The sequence below is a fragment of the Bactrocera dorsalis genome, chromosome 2, assembly GCF_023373825.1.
Source record: "Bactrocera dorsalis isolate Fly_Bdor chromosome 2, ASM2337382v1, whole genome shotgun sequence".
NCBI lineage: Eukaryota > Metazoa > Arthropoda > Insecta > Diptera > Tephritidae > Bactrocera > Bactrocera dorsalis.
This window is the reverse complement of record NC_064304.1, coordinates 79,405,584-79,424,792: the sequence shown is the minus strand read 5'-3', so window position 1 is coordinate 79,424,792 and position 19,209 is coordinate 79,405,584. Positions and strand designations below refer to the sequence as shown.

At 33.8% G+C, this 19,209-nt stretch overlaps 3 protein-coding genes across 5 annotated transcripts; 2 read left to right on the top strand and 1 right to left on the bottom strand.

Moving 5' to 3' along the window:
• The first annotated feature begins 2,622 nt into the window (after window positions 1–2,622).
• On the top strand, window positions 2,623–13,831 carry LOC105228755 (uncharacterized). Of its 2 annotated transcripts, none has more exons than XM_011208720.4 (9): window positions 2,623–2,786; window positions 2,955–3,139; window positions 3,237–3,412; window positions 4,642–5,774; window positions 5,883–6,190; window positions 6,241–6,355; window positions 6,419–6,915; window positions 6,972–7,190; window positions 12,645–13,831. In XM_011208720.4, exons 1-9 carry the CDS (start codon window positions 2,774–2,776, stop codon window positions 13,011–13,013), a joined length of 3,015 nt encoding a protein of 1,004 aa, XP_011207022.2. In that variant the 5' UTR covers window positions 2,623–2,773; the 3' UTR covers window positions 13,014–13,831. The 2 variants fall into 2 exon arrangements, with proteins under 2 accessions (XP_011207022.2, XP_011207011.2); XM_011208709.4 differs by having other exon boundaries at window positions 2,625–2,786; window positions 5,832–6,190.
• A 580-nt stretch (window positions 13,832–14,411) lies between these two features.
• Window positions 14,412–15,876, bottom strand: LOC105228746 (general transcription factor IIF subunit 2). Its single transcript, XM_011208698.4, has 2 exons — window positions 14,869–15,876; window positions 14,412–14,790 (listed from the first exon to the last, which is right to left on the bottom strand). Exons 1-2 carry the CDS (start codon window positions 15,391–15,393, stop codon window positions 14,494–14,496), a joined length of 822 nt encoding a protein of 273 aa, XP_011207000.1. The 5' UTR covers window positions 15,394–15,876; the 3' UTR covers window positions 14,412–14,493.
• A 935-nt stretch (window positions 15,877–16,811) lies between these two features.
• On the top strand, window positions 16,812–19,015 carry LOC105228738 (alpha-1,2-mannosyltransferase ALG9). 2 transcript variants are annotated; one of them, XM_011208685.4, is made up of 4 exons: window positions 16,812–16,970; window positions 17,026–17,394; window positions 17,461–17,938; window positions 17,999–19,015. In XM_011208685.4, the coding sequence occupies exons 1-4, from the start codon at window positions 16,852–16,854 to the stop codon at window positions 18,866–18,868; spliced, it is 1,836 nt and encodes a 611-aa protein (XP_011206987.1). In that variant the 5' UTR covers window positions 16,812–16,851; the 3' UTR covers window positions 18,869–19,015. The 2 variants fall into 2 exon arrangements, with proteins under 2 accessions (XP_011206987.1, XP_019847100.2); XM_019991541.3 differs by having other exon boundaries at window positions 16,824–16,970; window positions 17,064–17,394.
• Window positions 19,016–19,209: the final 194 nt, after the last annotated feature.

The following is a 19,209-nucleotide window of genomic DNA, read 5'->3' as shown; positions in this document are numbered from 1 at the left end:
GTTTCAAGACCGGGGCATACTCTTGCAGAACCCAACGCGGTGACCTAGTAACCGATGGCCAGAGCATACTAAAATTGTGGAGGGAACACTTATATAGCCTACTGAATGACAGGGCATGCATAACGCCAGAAGAAGGCGAACCCGATTCCCCAATCGATTACGATGAGCAGACGTTCCATTGCCCGACCATGAAGAAGTTCGAATGGCAATCATCCGTGCGAAGAAAACGGACACAACACAATCTGCGCCAACTACCGTGGAATAAGCAGCCTCAACATCGGTTCTATTTAGCATATTGTGTGGAAGATTAAAGCCCACCATCAACAAACTAATTGGGCCTTATCAGTGTGGCTTTAGATCTGACTAATCAACAATTGACCAGATATTCACCATGCGCCAAGTCCTGGAAAAGACCCGTGAAGAGAGAATCGACACACACCACTGTGTAAACTGACGTTGAGCAACACTAAAAGCTAAGTCAGGATCAGGAAGAACCTCTCCGAGCCGTTCGATACCTAACGAGGTTTCTGACAATGCGACTCTCTTTCGTGTGACTTCTTCAACCTTCTTCTGGAGAAAATAATTCGAGCTGCGGAACTAAACCGGAAAGGTACAATCTTCTATAAGGGTGTACAGTTGCTGAATATCGCATTCGATAGATTTATGAGCTGTATGAGATATACGACGGCAGTGACATAGTTCAGCGAATTAAAAGACAGCGGCTACGCTGGTTAGATCATGTCGTCCGAATGGACGAAAACACTCGAGCTCTGAAAGTATACGTCCCAGTACCCGCCGGGGGAAGCAGAGGAAGAGGAAGACCTCCACTCCGTTGGAAGGACCAGATGGAGAAGGACCTGGATTCCCTTGGAATGTCATATTACCGCCATCTTGCGAAAAGAAGAAACGACTGGCGCGCTGTTGTTAACTCCGCTTTAGCCGCGTAAGCGATTTCTACGCCAGTAACGAAGAAGACATTTTTAACCAATTAAAAACTTACGCGTATGTTGTAAGCAATATACTTTTTTTTAAAAGCTTTTTCTTCACAGATCACGCGTGAGCTGTGTCATGTTGTCATGTTATTTTTGTTTAGTATGGTTTGGTATTTCATCGTGGAAAAACTTATCCCTGAACAACATTTACAAATCGTTTAGCTTTGTTACGAAAATTCACATTCTGTAAAGAATGTGTTTCATGCACTTCGCTCAATTTATGATCAATATAATTGGCCTGCTGAGCCACACCATGTCCCATCTTAAGAACCAGCATTTTTTATTGGATACTATTCGATCGAATTCGTGGTCCAGCACGCAGTAAAGAAAAGATAGCAACCGTAGCTGAGAGTGTACTCGAAGACCGTGGAGAGTCGATTAGGAACTGTACGCAGCAACTCGGACTGACGTACGGAACGACTCGGCACATTTTACGTCGACATCTTAAATTGACTGTGAAGAGTTATCCCCCAAGTACAAAATCTTCCCCCTCAAAATTCTAATCTGGATCCGCGCCTGTATTGACGAAACTTGGTATGCAGGTTCTTTAATATAAAAAATTATTTCGAGCTCGTAGATGGGCGCAAAGGAACCACTGTCACGCACACAAAACGCCATTAACCGAATACGATAACACAATAACAATAAATCAACAACTAATTACACCAGAGATAATAAATTTTACCTCCGAGAAGGTGGGAGAAGGCTTTATTCGGCACAGAAATCAAAAAGTAATTAATATAACGGAATTATTTTTGCACTAATAATTAATTATTAATATTAATTAATAATTAAAAGTGTGCAACCTTAGGATACATTTTAGAACAGTAACCCCCTTTCTTACTTGTTTCATATAAATTAGATCTTTAAATAAATAGCATAGATAACTTGATACGAGACTCTTTGGTTCGAGAGAGAGCAGTCAAAACTCGAATTTCTTATAACATTTGCCAATGATACCACTGCTGAAAAATATTAGATTGGGTATATAATAAATTATACAAAACACTAAATTAAACACTTTGAAAATGCATACATATAGAAATGCTAAAATGCCAAATCATTAATTAATTTACATAAACATTTATTTTGCCAAAATATGTTCGCACAGTTCAATGAAATTCCATTTTACACTTATTTCGTCAAGTAGTTATAGCGCTGCCCTTCTGGCATCCCGCCTTTTTCCCTAACTGCTGGGTAACGGCACCCTGGTTGTGTTTTGCTGCCAGCTCAGAAAACAGATCAGGGTGCCTTGCCAGCTGACAAACGAGAGAGCAAGAAAAGAGATTCTGATCAAGTTATCTATGTAAATAATTTTTCAAAATTTTGATGTCTGGTAAATCGGCTGAGGTTTAATTCAGTAGAGAACACACTGGATAATCGATGATTTTCGATAGACATCTTCACGAAAGCGTCAGATATGCTTATTAGTGTATTAAATTTTGGTAAAATTACTTTATAAAATTAATTTATAAAATTTTAACGTTTCCAGTATTATGTTTCTTAAATTATCAAAACGTTTTCAGAGGAATGGTTTTTTAGTTTATGATACTTTTATACTTAACAACGTATGCATCAGTCGCATACTACACAATCAGAAAGTAGTTTTAATTAACACGGCATCCCTTAACATAGTAAATTAATACATGTGGGAAAAAAAGGAATTTTGTGAAAGAGAAGACCAAAATAAGATTGGAGATAAGAACCAAAATAAGTGTATATTATGGGAGTTTGTAAAATATTAATATATTATAATAAATGAAAATCAAACTGGAAACAAAATGATTGGATTAGGTAAGAAGTGGTATTCCCTACTTGAAACATGAGTGCAGTAACTATAATATATTAGTGATATAAGTATGTGGTTGTGTTTGTGAAGTTGTGCATCATAACAATATGTATCTATTAAGAAAACGTAAATATAACTTTCTGTGCATTTCATATGAGATAAATTGTTTTTAGGTGCAGACCACAACAAGGCTCTTGATCATATTTTGCAAGCAGCTAACAAACATCCTAATTCACGTGTTTCAAAACTTATACATAGTGTGGAGGAGGAACGTTCTCAAAAAAATATTGTTCTTCTGCTTATTGAGTTAGCTGAACACGCAGAGTATGCCACTGACTTCAGCATATCTCTCAAATATGTGAGTTAAGAATTTCTGATGAAAAATTGCTGGCTTATAGCCGTGCTCTCGTACATACTCATTAACAATATTTAATTACTTTTTATCTCGAAAACAGTATCTAGATTTATTTGAGAAGTTGGGTATAGAACGTGAAATTGTTTTGAACGAAGCAGGCTTATTGCTTTTGAATTCATCAAAAGTGTATGCGCGGCGAGTGGATTTTATACAAGAGTTGGTGGAGCGACAAATACTGACCTTATCCAATGCTGATAAGGAAATTGTTGAAAACGGGTAAGTGTCAACAAAATAACATACCGGTTAGAATGCGATATTAATTGTTTTATAACACTGTTGTGGTTTTATTTTATTTATTTTTTTTTGAAACACTAAACATTTCCAGTTTGTTTCAAATTAAGCTGAAGCTCAGTCATTCGCGTATGAGTCTGCAAAAGCGTAAGCACTTAGTAGAGTAAAATTGGAGCAGTTCGATAGGATGCATATGGATAACAAACAAAAAAACAATAGAATTTGTTGTACCCAGAATATGGTATATCAAATTTGTACATATGTTTGTACATATGCGAGCTACTCCTCAGTTTTATCTATGTAAAACTTCTTTATTTGAAAAGATATCTTCGTTAAATTTAGCATGGATTATTGTTGCGGTTGTAACGGCAAGCCAGTCCTTGCTTGTGCATTCGGTTGGTTGTTACCGGAGTCATGTAACTTTAGACACAGGAAACATGGTACGGTCCGGCCATAGAGAGGGAGGTGTTAGATGAGTGGGATTGCAAATAAGTGACTAAAGTAATCCGGTAATGGGTAATTGGTATGTCGATTCTGAACGAAGTTGCGGGTCACCCTAGATTCTTAAGCTCGCTAGTGAAAATAATAACAATATAACAACAGTAATGATCAAAAGATAATTTGTTATGGAAAAAAAAGTATGTTGCTTGATATGTGAATAATATGGCAAGATTTTTCTTATATCAGAAATCATTTTTCACTTTTTAGCTTTAAAAGCATACTTTTTGTTTTTTTAATTTTAAGTATATTTATTAAGTGTGTTTTTTATTGTTGATATTGACGACAATTGACACAAACAATATGTGCTTATGCAAGCCAACTCGTGAAAGTATAGAAATTACAACTTCTATGCACTTTCGAATTCAAGTTCGAATTTCTCAGCTTGTAAGTAACATGCTTAAACTCAAAGTGAAATAAGTATTTCACTTAGCCTTTTCATTTTAGCATTTTCTTTTATTAATTTAAAAAAGTATTATATGTCTATTTATATTTTAATTTTTGTAATGTAAGGGTTAAATCAAAGAAAATAAGTGTGAAGAAAAATTAAAAGCCATATACTTATTTCATTTTGTTGAACACACTTTGCGCACACATATACGCAAGTTATGTACCTTCAGCTTTAGCTGTCATACTGATTCCCTATCTAAATCAATCAGAGCATTTCTAAACAATATATTCGATCAAATTAAAAACAAATTATTAAACAATTTTAGTGGTGGAGAACAACCCAAGAAATCGGAGGAAAAGCCTAAACGTACTCGCAAACGACTGGTCGCAACTGTTGAAGACCCCTTTGAAGTGGAATTAGTTCCGAGAAAATTTCGAAAACTAACTGAAGAAAAGCGGTTTGTTAGTGGGCGGAGCCAGGAAAAACAGAAGATGGTTGCATCAAGATTCTATAAAATAGATTCCGAACAATATATACATCCAGCTGGATGGACGCATGCTTGTATTGTAGATCTGGAAAATGAAGAAGATATTGATTCGAAACGAAATTACAAGCTATTTACATATCACGTGGAGCACCGTTATAATACATTGGTCACAGACATTAATTTTAGAATGCACTTCAAAGTAAAAGATTATATAGATGAGGAGGAAGAACGGCTGGAAAGGAATGATAATTCATGCAATAGTTCTGCAAACATTCTAAAAGATTGGCCCCCTCTTTCAGAAGAGTATGTTAAAAAATATTTAGATTTAGAGAATAAAGCCTTAGCGGTTGCAGAAGTTAAAGATACATGTAAAAAGCTAAGAATAGATCGAGAGGACGATGATATAGTGATTATTTCTGAATCAGTACAAAACCACAAAGTATGTAATGAACCTAACATAGAATGCAATCAATCATCACAAAACACAGCAGAGTATAACTCTAGTTCCGTTCAGTGTGAATCAGGTGTTGGTAATAGTGTTAACGAGTCAAACGTTGATCTTAGTACAAAATCGAATGAAACTACTGTTAATGAACAAAGTGAAGTTACCACAAACAGTGATATTGATTTAAGTGTTCAAAACATAACAGACGAAAACTCATGTTTAAATCAAGCCCACAATTTGAATTCGACCGAAAAATCAATTTTAGAATTAAGTGTCGAATGTGAAAATACATTTGAGGCTTCAGGAATTAGCCCACGAAATCAACTGGACTATTTTAATTCAGCAAAAAATACTTTAGCAGAGAGAACCGAAAATGACACTGGTTTAGGTGCAAGCATAAGAAACGAAAGTCGGAATGGGAATGATATTGAAATTCTAAATAAGAACACCAATATCTTATCTTCGGAAAATGCTGAATCTAATTCAAACAATGTTGAATACATGACTGAAAATAATGTTGGCAACAGTAAGATATTTTCATATTTCAATTTGTAAACAGATCACTATTTTAAACATTTCTTAGACGAAAACGAAATCAACTTGAATAAAATACGTGTTTACCTTCCACACCTAGACGATGAGGGCGTTTACTTTTCGGATTTGGATGACCAGGAGCACCGTATGTTATCGCCCAGAGTAGTTACTACTGATGTTTTCCCCTGTATACCAAATAAAAAAAGTATAACTATTATAATTGATGATGAAATAAGGAGCATTTTAAATATAGCAGATGAAGAACCACCTCCCACTTACACAATGCCTATTCAAGTACGACCTACCACACCCCCTATAAATCTAAATATATTTAAATTTCATGAAAAACTGCTTAGACGCCGAATATTATTTAAGCTTGGTCCCGAAATGGAACTTTTTCTACAATCGGTAAGTACTTGTAGTAATCTTCCAACTTTCTTTCTAATGCATTCTTATAGCATTCAATGAAAAAATCGACTTGCATGGATGCAAATGAACAAAGACAATACCGACCAATGAAACTGTTCAATGAATCTCAAGAAGTCAATGTTGATAAACCGACTATCGAAACTGGTATACCATTACTACTTTTATATTGACCGACTTTAATATTATGAAAACTATTATGTATTTTAGATAATTACATACTTAGTGATGATGAAGATCTGGAGGATTTCCTGGGATTTACTGAGGAGGAACAGTTAAATAAAAGTTTGCATAGATTGAGCAGAGATTCAGGTGTTGACGCAGACGTGTCATTAACAACAAACGTGTGTGAAGTGGACATCACTTGTGACGACCTAAATAATATATCACAGTCTAAAGAACTAATATCAACAAGTAAAGAAGCTGTTGATAAAGAAAAATGCGAAGACGATAGTTTTCAAAATAAATTTGTAGAAGATGCGAAACAGATACCTGATAGTGAGAATGGTTTAATCAAAGATATTACATGCCAAACTAAAATATCAACTTCAGAAAGTGAAAATTCGACCAATGAATTAACTTCCGATATTCATATTTCCGCGAACAATAATATCCAGTATGAGAATGAAGCCTCATCGCCTTTGTTGTTTGAGGACGTTATTTTATGCACAGATAACGTTCAAGAACTTGAAAATAGCAAGACAAAGGTATATTGATAAAATAAACTAAAGTATATTAAGCTCATTTAACTTTTCGTTACAAGATACAAAAATGGCATGAGTATTTGCAACCTATTTTATCAAAGGCACGAGATCGTCATCATTTCGATGTTTTTCAATTAGGGACGGAAATTATGAACGAATTGCAGAAGCCTGAAGTTTCCAAAGACCATATAAAGGCCTCGTCTATAACATTCCAAGATATGATGGCCAATAAGGCTGAAAGTTATGTATCGCGTTACTTTCTATCGACTTTGTTACTGGTAAGTAGATTTTTTTCTTATTTCGCAATGACTCAGTTAATTGGTTAGTGCCTGATCTTTAGCTATATAAAAGTTAAAGAAATATCAATTATTTTATATACTACAAATATTTCTTACGTTTTATTAAAAATTATATATACGCTAACAATTACTACAAATAATGATCAATTAACCCTGAAGTTTTCTATTATCGGAATTTATTTCTTTATATTACATATTAGAACGAATCTGTGTGAAAAAAGAACACATCTTCTTGAGATCTGTACATTATATGAGGCAAGAATTTCATGTTTATTGAGTAGGCGGTTTGATTTATTTGGCGTTATGCGTTTGTCTGAACTTCGCGAGATTATTTTATAAATTTGTATATGTAGCTTTCAATAGTTTTATTTAAATAGTTTATTGACAATTTCAATATGTTGGTCATTCGTTGAAAAAATAATACTAGAGCTGTGTTATCCGCGAAAGCGGATACGTTAATAGCTGTTGGCATGTCTGCTGTATATGTTACGTGCAGAGTTGGGCCTAGCACGCTACCTTGAGGTACACCAGCCCATTTTGGTCGTTCTTCTGATATGAAGTCTGCTACTTTAACCGTAAATTTTCTTGTTTCTTAAATATGACTCCAAAGATTTATGCAATTCGTAAGGTAAAACGTTTTTGATTTTCCATAAAAGGCCTTCAGACCTTATCGAACGCCTGAGCTACATCTAGAAAAATAGCTGAACAGTACTCCCTATGCTCGAATGCTTTCCTGATTTCGTTGATGATTCTATTTACTTACTCTACAGTGCCATGTTTAGCACGAAAACCGAATTGGTGCGTGGGTATTATATTATTTTCGTGGAGGAAAGGACTTATCTTTGATAGAACACTTCTTCAAATATTTTAGAAATACATGATAAGGGACTTATTGGTCTGTAGGCAGACGGCTGTGTTAAGTCTTTTCCACGTTTATCTATCATGATGATCTTTGACTTTTTCTACGAAATTGGATAGTATCCAAAGCCAAGAATTGCATTAAAGAGCAAGGAGAGCGCCGTTATAGCAATATTTGGTAACTCAATTAGCATTTTTGGAGTAATATTATCGTGTCCTAATAGACACAAACGACTCGTTAGCGATAGTAGGCAAAGTTAAAGTTGTTCTTTGGGCAATTAGGTTGAAATATCTTTTCTAGGTGATTTGCAAAGCAATTTGCCTTTTTCTCATCACTACGTACCAAATTACCATTCAACTGTCTTAGAGGCATGTTGGAATCTACTAGTGGATTAAAAGATTTTACGGCTTTCCAAATTGAAGTTTTGCTTGCCAGAATTTGGACATAGTTTCTGACTCACTTAGATTTAATACTACATTTTCATTCTTGGCCGAAATATTTATTTTAATACCATCCTAACTATCAAAAATTAAATATATGTGATGTAGGCTTAACTAAATGCGCTAAATTTAATGTATTGGATACATGAGAAAAAGTGAACCAAATAATCGGAAGACATTTGTCAGACCAAGGTTAAGACCTTTGGATTCATATTCAACACTAAACCATTTTTTTTTTAAATCTACTTAAAATACCACATACACATTTATGGAATAAAGGTTGTAATATATCCAATATTTGTTAACCAAATTTTGCTAAAACATCCTGTGCTACTTTTAGGTACATATATTATAGTAAAAGATGCTCCTTGACTTTTGTCAAGGTCATTGACCGCATCTGGGTCTTGAAAAGTTGTGGTATTATCTCGCATATTTTTGGACGTGAAATCGCACGCATTAAATGGAAACAATGGCGTAGACACCGCTGACGCGGTTATAGCCGAGTTAACAACAGCGCGTCAGTCGTTTCTTCTTTTTGCGAGGTGGCACCAATTAGAGATCCTAAGCGAAGCCAGGTCCTTCTCCACCTGACCTTTCCAACGGAGTGGAGGTCTCCCTTTTTCTCTGTTTCCCCCGGCGGCTACTTTCCGTCGAATACTTTCAGAGCTGGATTGTTTTCAGACAACATGACTTAGCCAGCGTAGCCGCTGTCTTTTAATTTGCTGAACTACATATTTCAATGTCGTCGTATATCTCATACAGCTCATCGTTCCCTCGACTGGACTTCACTTCTCAATTGCTTACTAAGTCCGAAGACCACCTGTTGGCAAGAGTTGTTCTGCGTTGGATTTCGAGGCTGTCATTGTCGTTAGTGTTGATGATGGTTCCAAGATAGATGAAATTATCTACGACTTTAAGTTATGACTGTCTACAGTGACGTGAGAGCCAAGTCGCGAGTGCGACGACTCTTTGTTTGATGAAAAAATATGTCGTTGCTTCGCTTCCTTATCCAGTCTGGAGAAATCAGTACTAACGGCGCGGAAGTTGAGCCCAATGATATGAAACCACACTTATAAGGTCCAAAGTTGGAAAACATTTTCTACCCGGGGGTAATGGAACATTTGTACAATATGTCATATAATGAGGCAATATTTTGACAAGAAAAGAAAGCTATTTTATATATAAATACAGTGAATCAATAAAGTTTATATAACACATGTATGTAAACATTTTAACAAAATAATTTAAATTTTAAATGTGTTTAAATCGCATTAATCCTTTTCAACATATCTGGAACTTATTGGAAAACCGTATCCGAAAACAATATTGAATTTTATCAAAAGAGTACATAAAAACTGCCTTATGGGCTTAGTGGGTCAAAATATCCGGAAACGATACTAGAAATTGAGTGGGGAGCACGCGGCGACATCTGGGGACAATAATTGCAACAAAATGAAGGCCAAAAAATAATAAATGCATCTAAAACTATTGTAATTACTTTTGATTTATATAAAAAATCATTAGCGTATGTAAACTTTTTTTATATAACTAAAAAATTAGGCGCATTTTTAGCTTTAGCATTAAGTTACTCTTCACAGCACCCTTAACTCAATCAAGGGCACAATTTATGCCCCCTTTATTTGCCAACTTAGAGACGAAGAAATAATTGAAGGTCTTAAGGAACAAGGTGTCTCTGCAGTCCACAAGTTTAACAAAATAGTTGAAGGTGTTCGTGTACCTACTGGTGCCGTATTATTAACATTCAATAAATATACTCTTCCTAATAGAATTGATGTAGCCTGGAGAACCCTTGATGTCCGTCCGTACTACCCTAATAATATGCGCTGCAAAACTTGTCAGCTATTAGGACACACCGCAAAACACTGCGTAAAAACTCCTTCCTGTGTCATTTGCAACCTTCCTCCTAACCACTCTCCTCCTTCTGATTGCACCAGAGTTTACTGCGCTAACTGCGCAGGTGAACACCCCTCGTCCTCAAATGCTTGCCCTAAATTTATTCAATCGAAAGAAATATTAAAAATTAAAACTATACACAAATGCACCATGCGTGACGCCATTACCATGTATAAAAATCAACTTCTTACCACCCCATCCCCCTTCTCCTTCGCCAACGTGGTAAAAATGCAAACTAACAGTTATATAAATACAAATTCAAAAAATCCTAATAACAAAGATAATACTTCAATATCAAAAAACTCTAACCTCCATAATAACGCAACAACAACAACAACTAACAACGATTCATCCTCCACCAACAATCCATTGCATCACATAGAACTTCCAGAAACTTCAAAGAACTCCCCTCTTCTATACCCTCCATCCTTTGATTCTTCCCCTTCCCCATCTTTCTCTCCTTTTTCCCACATCTCATCGCCCTCCTTACACACCTTATCTCCCCTGGCATCTTTTGCCATCTCCCCTCTTGCTCATAACTCCCTTCCAACTTCCTCCTCCCTTTCATCTCCGTCACCCTCGTTGATGGAACAATAAATTCCCATAACCTCACATTATTATTTTTTCTTTATTTTTCTATCCATGTTATCCATCCTTCAGTGGAATATGAACGGATACTTAAATAATTACATCGAACTCTAACTTTTATAAACTCATCATTATTTGTGCCTATTCCCCTCCTAATGAATCTTTCACTTTAAGTTATTTCAAAAGTTCACTAGTTTAACCTCCTTTTTTCCGATTTCTCTCCTCAATTCTCCTCGTAGCAATCTACTATATCCGCAAGATATAGCCTTAGAATTTGCTCTTCAAAATCAGTACAATTTTATCTGACTTCCCTAATATCAGTGACCAAAACTATGCTGATGATTTAGTATTATTTTCTAATTCCTCCGATTTGTCCGTTGTTACGTCTTCCTTTTCTAAAATCTTATCCCTCTTATTCCATTGGTCCGGTTCTTCGGGCACGTCAATTTCTTCCTCTAAATCTAAGTTATTACATATTTGTAAGAAACATCATTGTAATACACCCACACTTACCGTTAATAATATAAATTTAATCTGTACAGATAATTTTAAGTTCTTAGGCTTAATATTACACTCTAAGTATTCATTTAAGCAACATTGTCAATATGTAAGAAAAAGACTATTTGTTACCAACATCTCCGATAAAAAACATATTGCCTGTTTCTGGACAGCCTTTTTAAAAAGACAATATTGAAGACAGCTTATATAATCTCTATCAACAATGATGATCCTGCTCAGCTTTTAATGAACCCAACTATTATCCCACCAGTCAGCCGAAAGCCTATGATGCTAGTGCTGCGTACTATAGTTTATATAATAATTTGTTTATTATGTAAGCTTTAATAAAATAAAAAATATAAAAATATTTTGTTGGGTTAATGTTGACACAAATGTCCAAGATCGATATAAAACGATTTAATCGACCAGTGCTTGACCCTAGAGACATCTATTGGAAATCGGCGGAAGCAAAGTTGTAATATTAATACCTAGCATAAAGTCACCCGAAGGATGGAATATCTTTATATTAGGTACATATATGTGAAGAATGTCGTACCAAATTTAGTCGAAATAGGTTGATCTGGTACCGAGATATGTGACTTTACCAGAAACTGGGCGGTGCGACGCCCATCATGGAATTTTCACACCTGGTCTTATAAAGCCCACTTATGCCATATCGGAGATAAAGTTTAATATCTCTGGCGTAATTAGTTATTCACGCGGACAGACAGACAGTCACCCGGATTTCAACTTTTTTCGTCGCCTTGATCATTTATATACATACAAGTATATACATATGTACGAGTATATCTACATATATCGCTTAGTTTTAGGTGATACATAAAACCCTTGGATGAACAAAACTATTATACTCTGTAGCAAGAGTATAAAAAGCAATGCATCTGAATTCATCTATCCAAATAAAATAAAAATGTATACATATTAAGAATTATTTAGCATGTTTTTTGAGTTTTTAACAATCATAATTTTACACCCACACCAGAGATATTTCAACAAACAGAAGACAGTTATGCTATATTTATTCAACATAATTTAAAATTGCCAAATTTGTATATCTCCTAATATCTATTTTTAATTTTTTTAATATTGTTCTTTCTCTATATTATATTACAGGCAAATCAAAATAACATAAAAATCGATGTGTTCGAAAAATGTTCTGAAAAGCCTTCAGCATGGAGCGATATAAAATTGAATTTGTTAAATACAAAACGCCATACTGTAGCCATTGAAGATAATATTGGAATAATTTACTCAAAAAAATCGAGTAAGAGTAACATATCGAGCCATAATTTAAAAGAACCGTTTGTTGTTATATCTGGAGCCCAATGTAATGCAAGGATGAATGAAAATGGGACAGTTAGCAATCATATAGTGGAAGTTGACTTAAATGTTGTCCGACCCTTGAAACAAATTCAGAAACAGCCAAATATTAATGATGATTATGATTCTGGTATCTTCTCAGCAGAAGAGTGTTCTTCATGACACCTGAATAAGTCTGATTCACCTTTACTGGCTACTGTGTAGCACTAGTGTTACTGTTCCATTAATTAATTCGAATATCCTAAAGTATTTGGTTCTTAAAAACGCTATAACAAAATATCTTCTTTTCAACAAAAATAATTCTTACTTCAGTTATAAACAATTGTACTATACATTCTTAGTACAAATGTGCAATAAATTTGATTTTAACATATAGTATATTGTATATAAGTGTAGCAAATAAGTATGACATTTAAAATGTTTAAAACATATTTTTCTGTATGAAAAATATATTTTTACTAATGCAAAATATCTGAACTTGCAGCAACCTTACTTTTTTATATAATTTGTTTCAAAAATTAATCTTCATAATCTTTGGTTTTCATATTTAACTCAATGATTATTTATTATATATTTTTGGCAATATATTAAATTCGATAAATGCAATTAAAAACATTGTACCTGAATCCTCAAATAAAATTAAGGGAGGTAGGGTTAGTAATAAGGCAAGATATTTTTATAAAAGCTGACCAACTAACTATTGATTATATTATATGTATTAAAAAAAATTGCACTTCAATCTAATGACTATATAATTTTAATACCAGGATAAAAGGAAATCTAGGATAAAAACTTACATATATTGTTTACGCAAACTTGTGAAATCATATATATGTATATATATGGAATACACTTTGTAGATATATATACATATAGTAAACTACAATAAGATTTTCATATATACACAAACAGTTATAAAGTATTAAGTTAATTAAAACATGATGCAAGATAAAATAGAAAATAGTCTCTGACAAAAAGAAGCGTTTTATATTATGTTTTCTCAACATTATCCGTTAAGGATTCTTGATGAGTTCATACCATCTAACTAATTTCCAAAAAAAAATTTAAATAAATATTATATTTCCGATATTTTTAATTTCTTTGCGGTTATAGCTGTGATGTGCGACAAGACACGATCTCTGAATACATAATTTTGAGAAGTTCTGTTGAGCTGTGCTTGGTCGAATAAAACTCCGAGACCCACCGAGTACGTAGACTCTACTTTTAGGTCCGTTCCCACGACAGTCGGGTCTACGTAACCGGAACGGATCCAAATTTTTCCGGCCAAGGACTGTCAACTAGGAAGAATTCTGCCGCTACAACAACAACACTCTACTTTTAGGTCAACGGCTTTTTACGGTTTATCCTTCATTTTACAAAGTTTTCACTATTTACGTCGAATTTCACATTAGCTTTTCTGCATTTCAGTTAAAGGAGTCAAATTGCACGTTATGGAGGTGTAAGCCAACATTCATATTAACAACTCGTTCAAGGGCGCACTTGCCATTATTCTTACCAAATTTGATATATTGATATCAAATTAACACAACTCAATTGATATAGATGTTTACATATATGGAAAATCTCTTTTTATTAAAAAATATCAATTAAATTTTTTGACTTTAAAATAATATATTTTTATCTACTCCGAATCACTGTCAGTTGGAGATTTTTCATCATCCTTTTTATCTTCAGTCTTATAGTGGCGGTATTCTTTCTTCAATTCCCACATATTTTTATGTGGGTTTTTCATATTGTAATCACACACTTCTTTAAGGATTTCTTTAAGGTAACCAATAGGCTGTTTTGTAATCTTTACCAAATCTTTAATATTATAATATTGATGTTTTTCAAAAGCATTAAAAAGCATATCCATGACTGAATTTTTATCATCGCGAGCTTTTTTACCTTCCGCTTTCTTTCTCTCACGATACTCGATCTGTAATATAAGATATATATTTTTAACTTATATACTCATAATAATTTTGCTTAATATATCTATAATCAGATTGCGTACATTATGAGCATGGTCTTTAACTGGTTTGAAGTTCTGCACTATTTTATCTATTGGCTGAACCTTGCGCTGAGGTACAGATGCTTTCCGTATAGATTCAAGTTTTAATTGCATATAGCAATTATCAGCAATTGGGCGGCATTCCAACTTCTGCACAATACGCCCTTCCATGTACAGTTTTTCCGATTCAATAGCAGATTGCGTCTCTTTATCCTTTGCATTATTTACATTATTTGATTCAGGTGGCATAACATGGGAAAAAACCCCTAAAGTTTGTTTGGTTACAACCGAAACATCTAATATATGTTCTGTTGGAATTTTTTCCTCTGGATCCAGATTTACTACTGCTTGTGTTAATGATAAAGATACTTGAGCTTTTTGTCCTGGGGTTTTAGTAATTCGTAATTTCCCAACATCCATATTTGATGGAGCTTTTGACCATTTCTGTGCTATGTATTTCGGTACTTTAACCAACCATACACCTCGACCAGCATTTGACAAATCCAATTCCCTATCGTCTTTGGACATTTTATTGAAATTTACTTATGTGTTATATTGTATAAAATCACTATTTTGATGCAATAAATTTCTATTAAATTTATATAGATGTAATTATTTTTCTATTAGTTAATAACTTTACTTTGGTATCGCTTAATGTGATTTATAAGTGAAACAAAAATTGTGTATGAAACTAAATATATCAGCTGGTTTTTGCAGGTTTGCATACAAAAACATTTAAAATGGTCCTATTTTCTTATGCCCCGGATAGACAGCATACAAAATGTTGCAATAGATTCGAGGTTAGTTTGTTCAAACTTCTGATAAATGTTCAGCTTTGTCAGCTTTTCCGAAAATGTGCACCAATTTTCACGGGAAATGTCTTAAAATACTCGTTTTTAATACTACTCAAAAATATGTATGACGCCTTTAAAAACAATATTTTCTTTGTTTTAATAAAAAAAAACATCATATTTCCCAAAAATAAAAATTCTCTTTTACACTTAACACGTCTTTAGATGTTAAAAATACATTTCTATCAATTATATACACGTAATTATTGGTGTTGTTTAGTTAATCAATCAGATAAAATGGTTTTTATGTTATTTTTATAAAAATATGAAAAACTTCATAATCACTTCACTTCAACAAAAATGGCAAGGTTATGTTCGAAATTATGGCATCACTGTTGTAAATTCGAATGGGCGCTGTTGATTCATGCACTCATCGTTTTCGAATTATCGATATTCTCAATATTCGAGACAGAAAAAGAATTGGTAAAAATGAGAAATAAATAATAAGAAAATTTAACTTATAATGAATTATAAATTTTCCTATTATGTGTTGTATCATTTTTACGAATTCTCTTTCATACTCGAATATTGAGAATATCGATATTTTAATTTCTTTTTATATTTCCAATTAATATTATTTTTCTATTATATATCTCTCATTTTTATCAATTCCTGTTTAGTCTCGAATATCGAGAGTATCGATATTTTGAACCCGATCACTGCTTGTATCAACAGTGCCCAATTGAATTTCGAACAGTGGTGCCATATATAGCGTAAATTTCGTGCAAAATCATAATATTTTTTTTAAGTTTTCATTACAAAAAAAAACATAAAAATAGGTAACGCGTAAGGTACATTCGTAAATTGGAATTAAAAACACGAATTTTAAGACATTTCCCGTGAAAATTTGTGCACGTTTTCGTAAAAGCCGCTCCTCTTCTCATTTACCAACAACTTAACAGGTAACACAATTGTTTAGAATTTCTTTGCTTTGAACAAAACATATTGAAGAGAGAATAACATTTATTTACTCCTTATGAATATATTATAAACAACTATTAAGAATGCAATAAAGAACAATATAGCTGTACGAGTACTACCCCTTCTTCTTTCGGTCAGAAAAACAGATATGTTAGTTTATTAAAAATACACCCTGTTATTTCGTTAGATGAATTTTATATCGTATTAACTAGTCATGGCTCCACCGGCTGCACGGTTGCGATATAACGCAAATAAATCAGATAATGGAGTTGTTCTTACAAAAAAGCCACCTAAAAAACTGCACAACAATCAAAGAAAAGAAACTAAAAAAAGGTAGATCAGTGTTTGAAAACAGATAGCATTATACGTACATATGGCTTATTTACAGTGCCAATGGGCTAAAAATAGGAACTCCTGTGATTGCAGATGCAAAGACTTCTATGATACCGAGCGTTGAGACAGCTTTTAAGACCTTAATTAGCGCTAGATTATGCAGTGCTATTTGGGCATATATAGCTGATTGCGATGAGACGTTTAATTATTGGGAACCACTACATTACATCATTAATGGACATGGATTGCAAACGTGGGAATATAGTCCAGAGTTTGCTTTACGTTCTTATACGTATCTACTAGTACAAGGAGTACCAGGATGGATATATCACAAATTATTTAATCCAAGCCCCATACTTATCTTTTATATGATAAGATGTATGTTAGGATTTGGTTGCGCTGTTATGGAACGCTTTATGTACAAGTAAGATAAATTTCTTTTTACGCAGAAATTTAACCGTTGAAATTTGTAAAACTTTGATGAATTTAGGTCTATTTGTCAAGAATTCGGTATACATATAGGACGATTATGGCTGATATTCCAACTTTTTAGTGTGGGCATGTTTGTGTCTAGCACCGCATTGCTCCCATCTTCTTTCTCAATGTACTTTGGTTGTGCAGCTCTCGCTGCTTGGTGGCAACTGAAATATAGCCTTGCAATATTTTTCGTTGCCATTTCGACACTTCTTGGTTGGCCTTTTGGAGGTTTGATAGGACTACCTATAGCTGCGGATATACTTTGGAGGAAACAATTGTGGAAAACATTTTTAACATGGACGGTCATTAGTGCAATTACCATCGGTATACCGATGGTTATTATTGACAGCACCTATTACAGGAAATTAGTAATAGCTCCTATTAATCTTGTGATTTATAATGTTTTCACCAGTCATGGACCGAACATTTTTGGCACTGAACCATTAAAATATTATTTAATTAACGGATTTTTGAACTTTAATATCGTCTGGGTAAGTGGTGTGAGAAGCTAACTCCAAGTATCATTATGTAATATAAAATAATTATTTCAGCTGCTTTGCCTTGTTACTCCGATTGCACTGCTAATTGATCACTTTGTCGTGCCAGCAAAGCACAAATCAACACTTAATTTCCCACGATATTTGTCATTGGCACCACTTTATCTATGGCTTTTGGTGTTTTTTCCACAACCCCACAAAGAAGAACGTTTCCTTTTTCCAATTTATCCCATGATCACATTATGCGGCGCAATTACTGTGGATGTGTTTCAACGTCTTTTTTATCGGATAAAATATTTAATATTAAACAGTAAAATAGCGGTGGGTTCCCATTATTTGGATCACACTATGTTTATAGCTATTTCTGTAATGCTTCTAAGTACGATATTGGGTTTGTCGAGAGTTTTTTCTTTATATAGAAACTATCATGCACCGATGGACATCTTTATGGAATTAAATCAGTTTGCGACTTCACAGGAATATCGAAGTGATAGAATATATAACGTTTGCATTGGAAAAGATTGGCATCGTTATCCCGGAAGTTTCTTTCTGCCACCGAATAATTTCCGTTTACGCTTTTTAAAATCAGAGTTTCGAGGCATGCTACCATTTTACTATGCCGATGGTGAAAATGCTACACATTTATTACATCCATATTTTAATGACAAGAATAAGGAAGATGAAAGATCTTATTTTAATTACAATAATTGCGACTTTCTAGTCTATTTTGATGAAGGAAAATATACAGACCTGGAACCAAATTACTCCAAACTTTTCAAAGAGTGGACGACATACAAAACTCTACCTTTTCTTATACAAGAAAATTCTCATAAACTCTTTAGAGCATTTTACATACCATTCCTTACAGATAGCTATACGACTTATGGCGATTTTAATTTATTAAAGCGTAAAAGACTAACGTAATTAATTGTTTACTTATTTTCATATCTATAAAAATTTACATAAGTACGTACATAAGTTGATCTTAGACTTTATAACACATATACATATATTTATAAAAGTTGATCGAATGTCATGGACTATTTAAAGCGATATTTTAAATCAAAATAATTTCGAATACTGTTTGCGATTACACCCGAGAGAGAGGGAGCGTAAAAATTAAAAATATTGTATTCTTAAACTGAAAGCATGCACGCTTCTTAAGGAAGGACATCAAGAGATGATCATGATGATATTGAATAGAGGATACCGTTCCCTCGACGAACGGGTCTACGTAACCGGAACGAACCCGGATTTTTATTCGG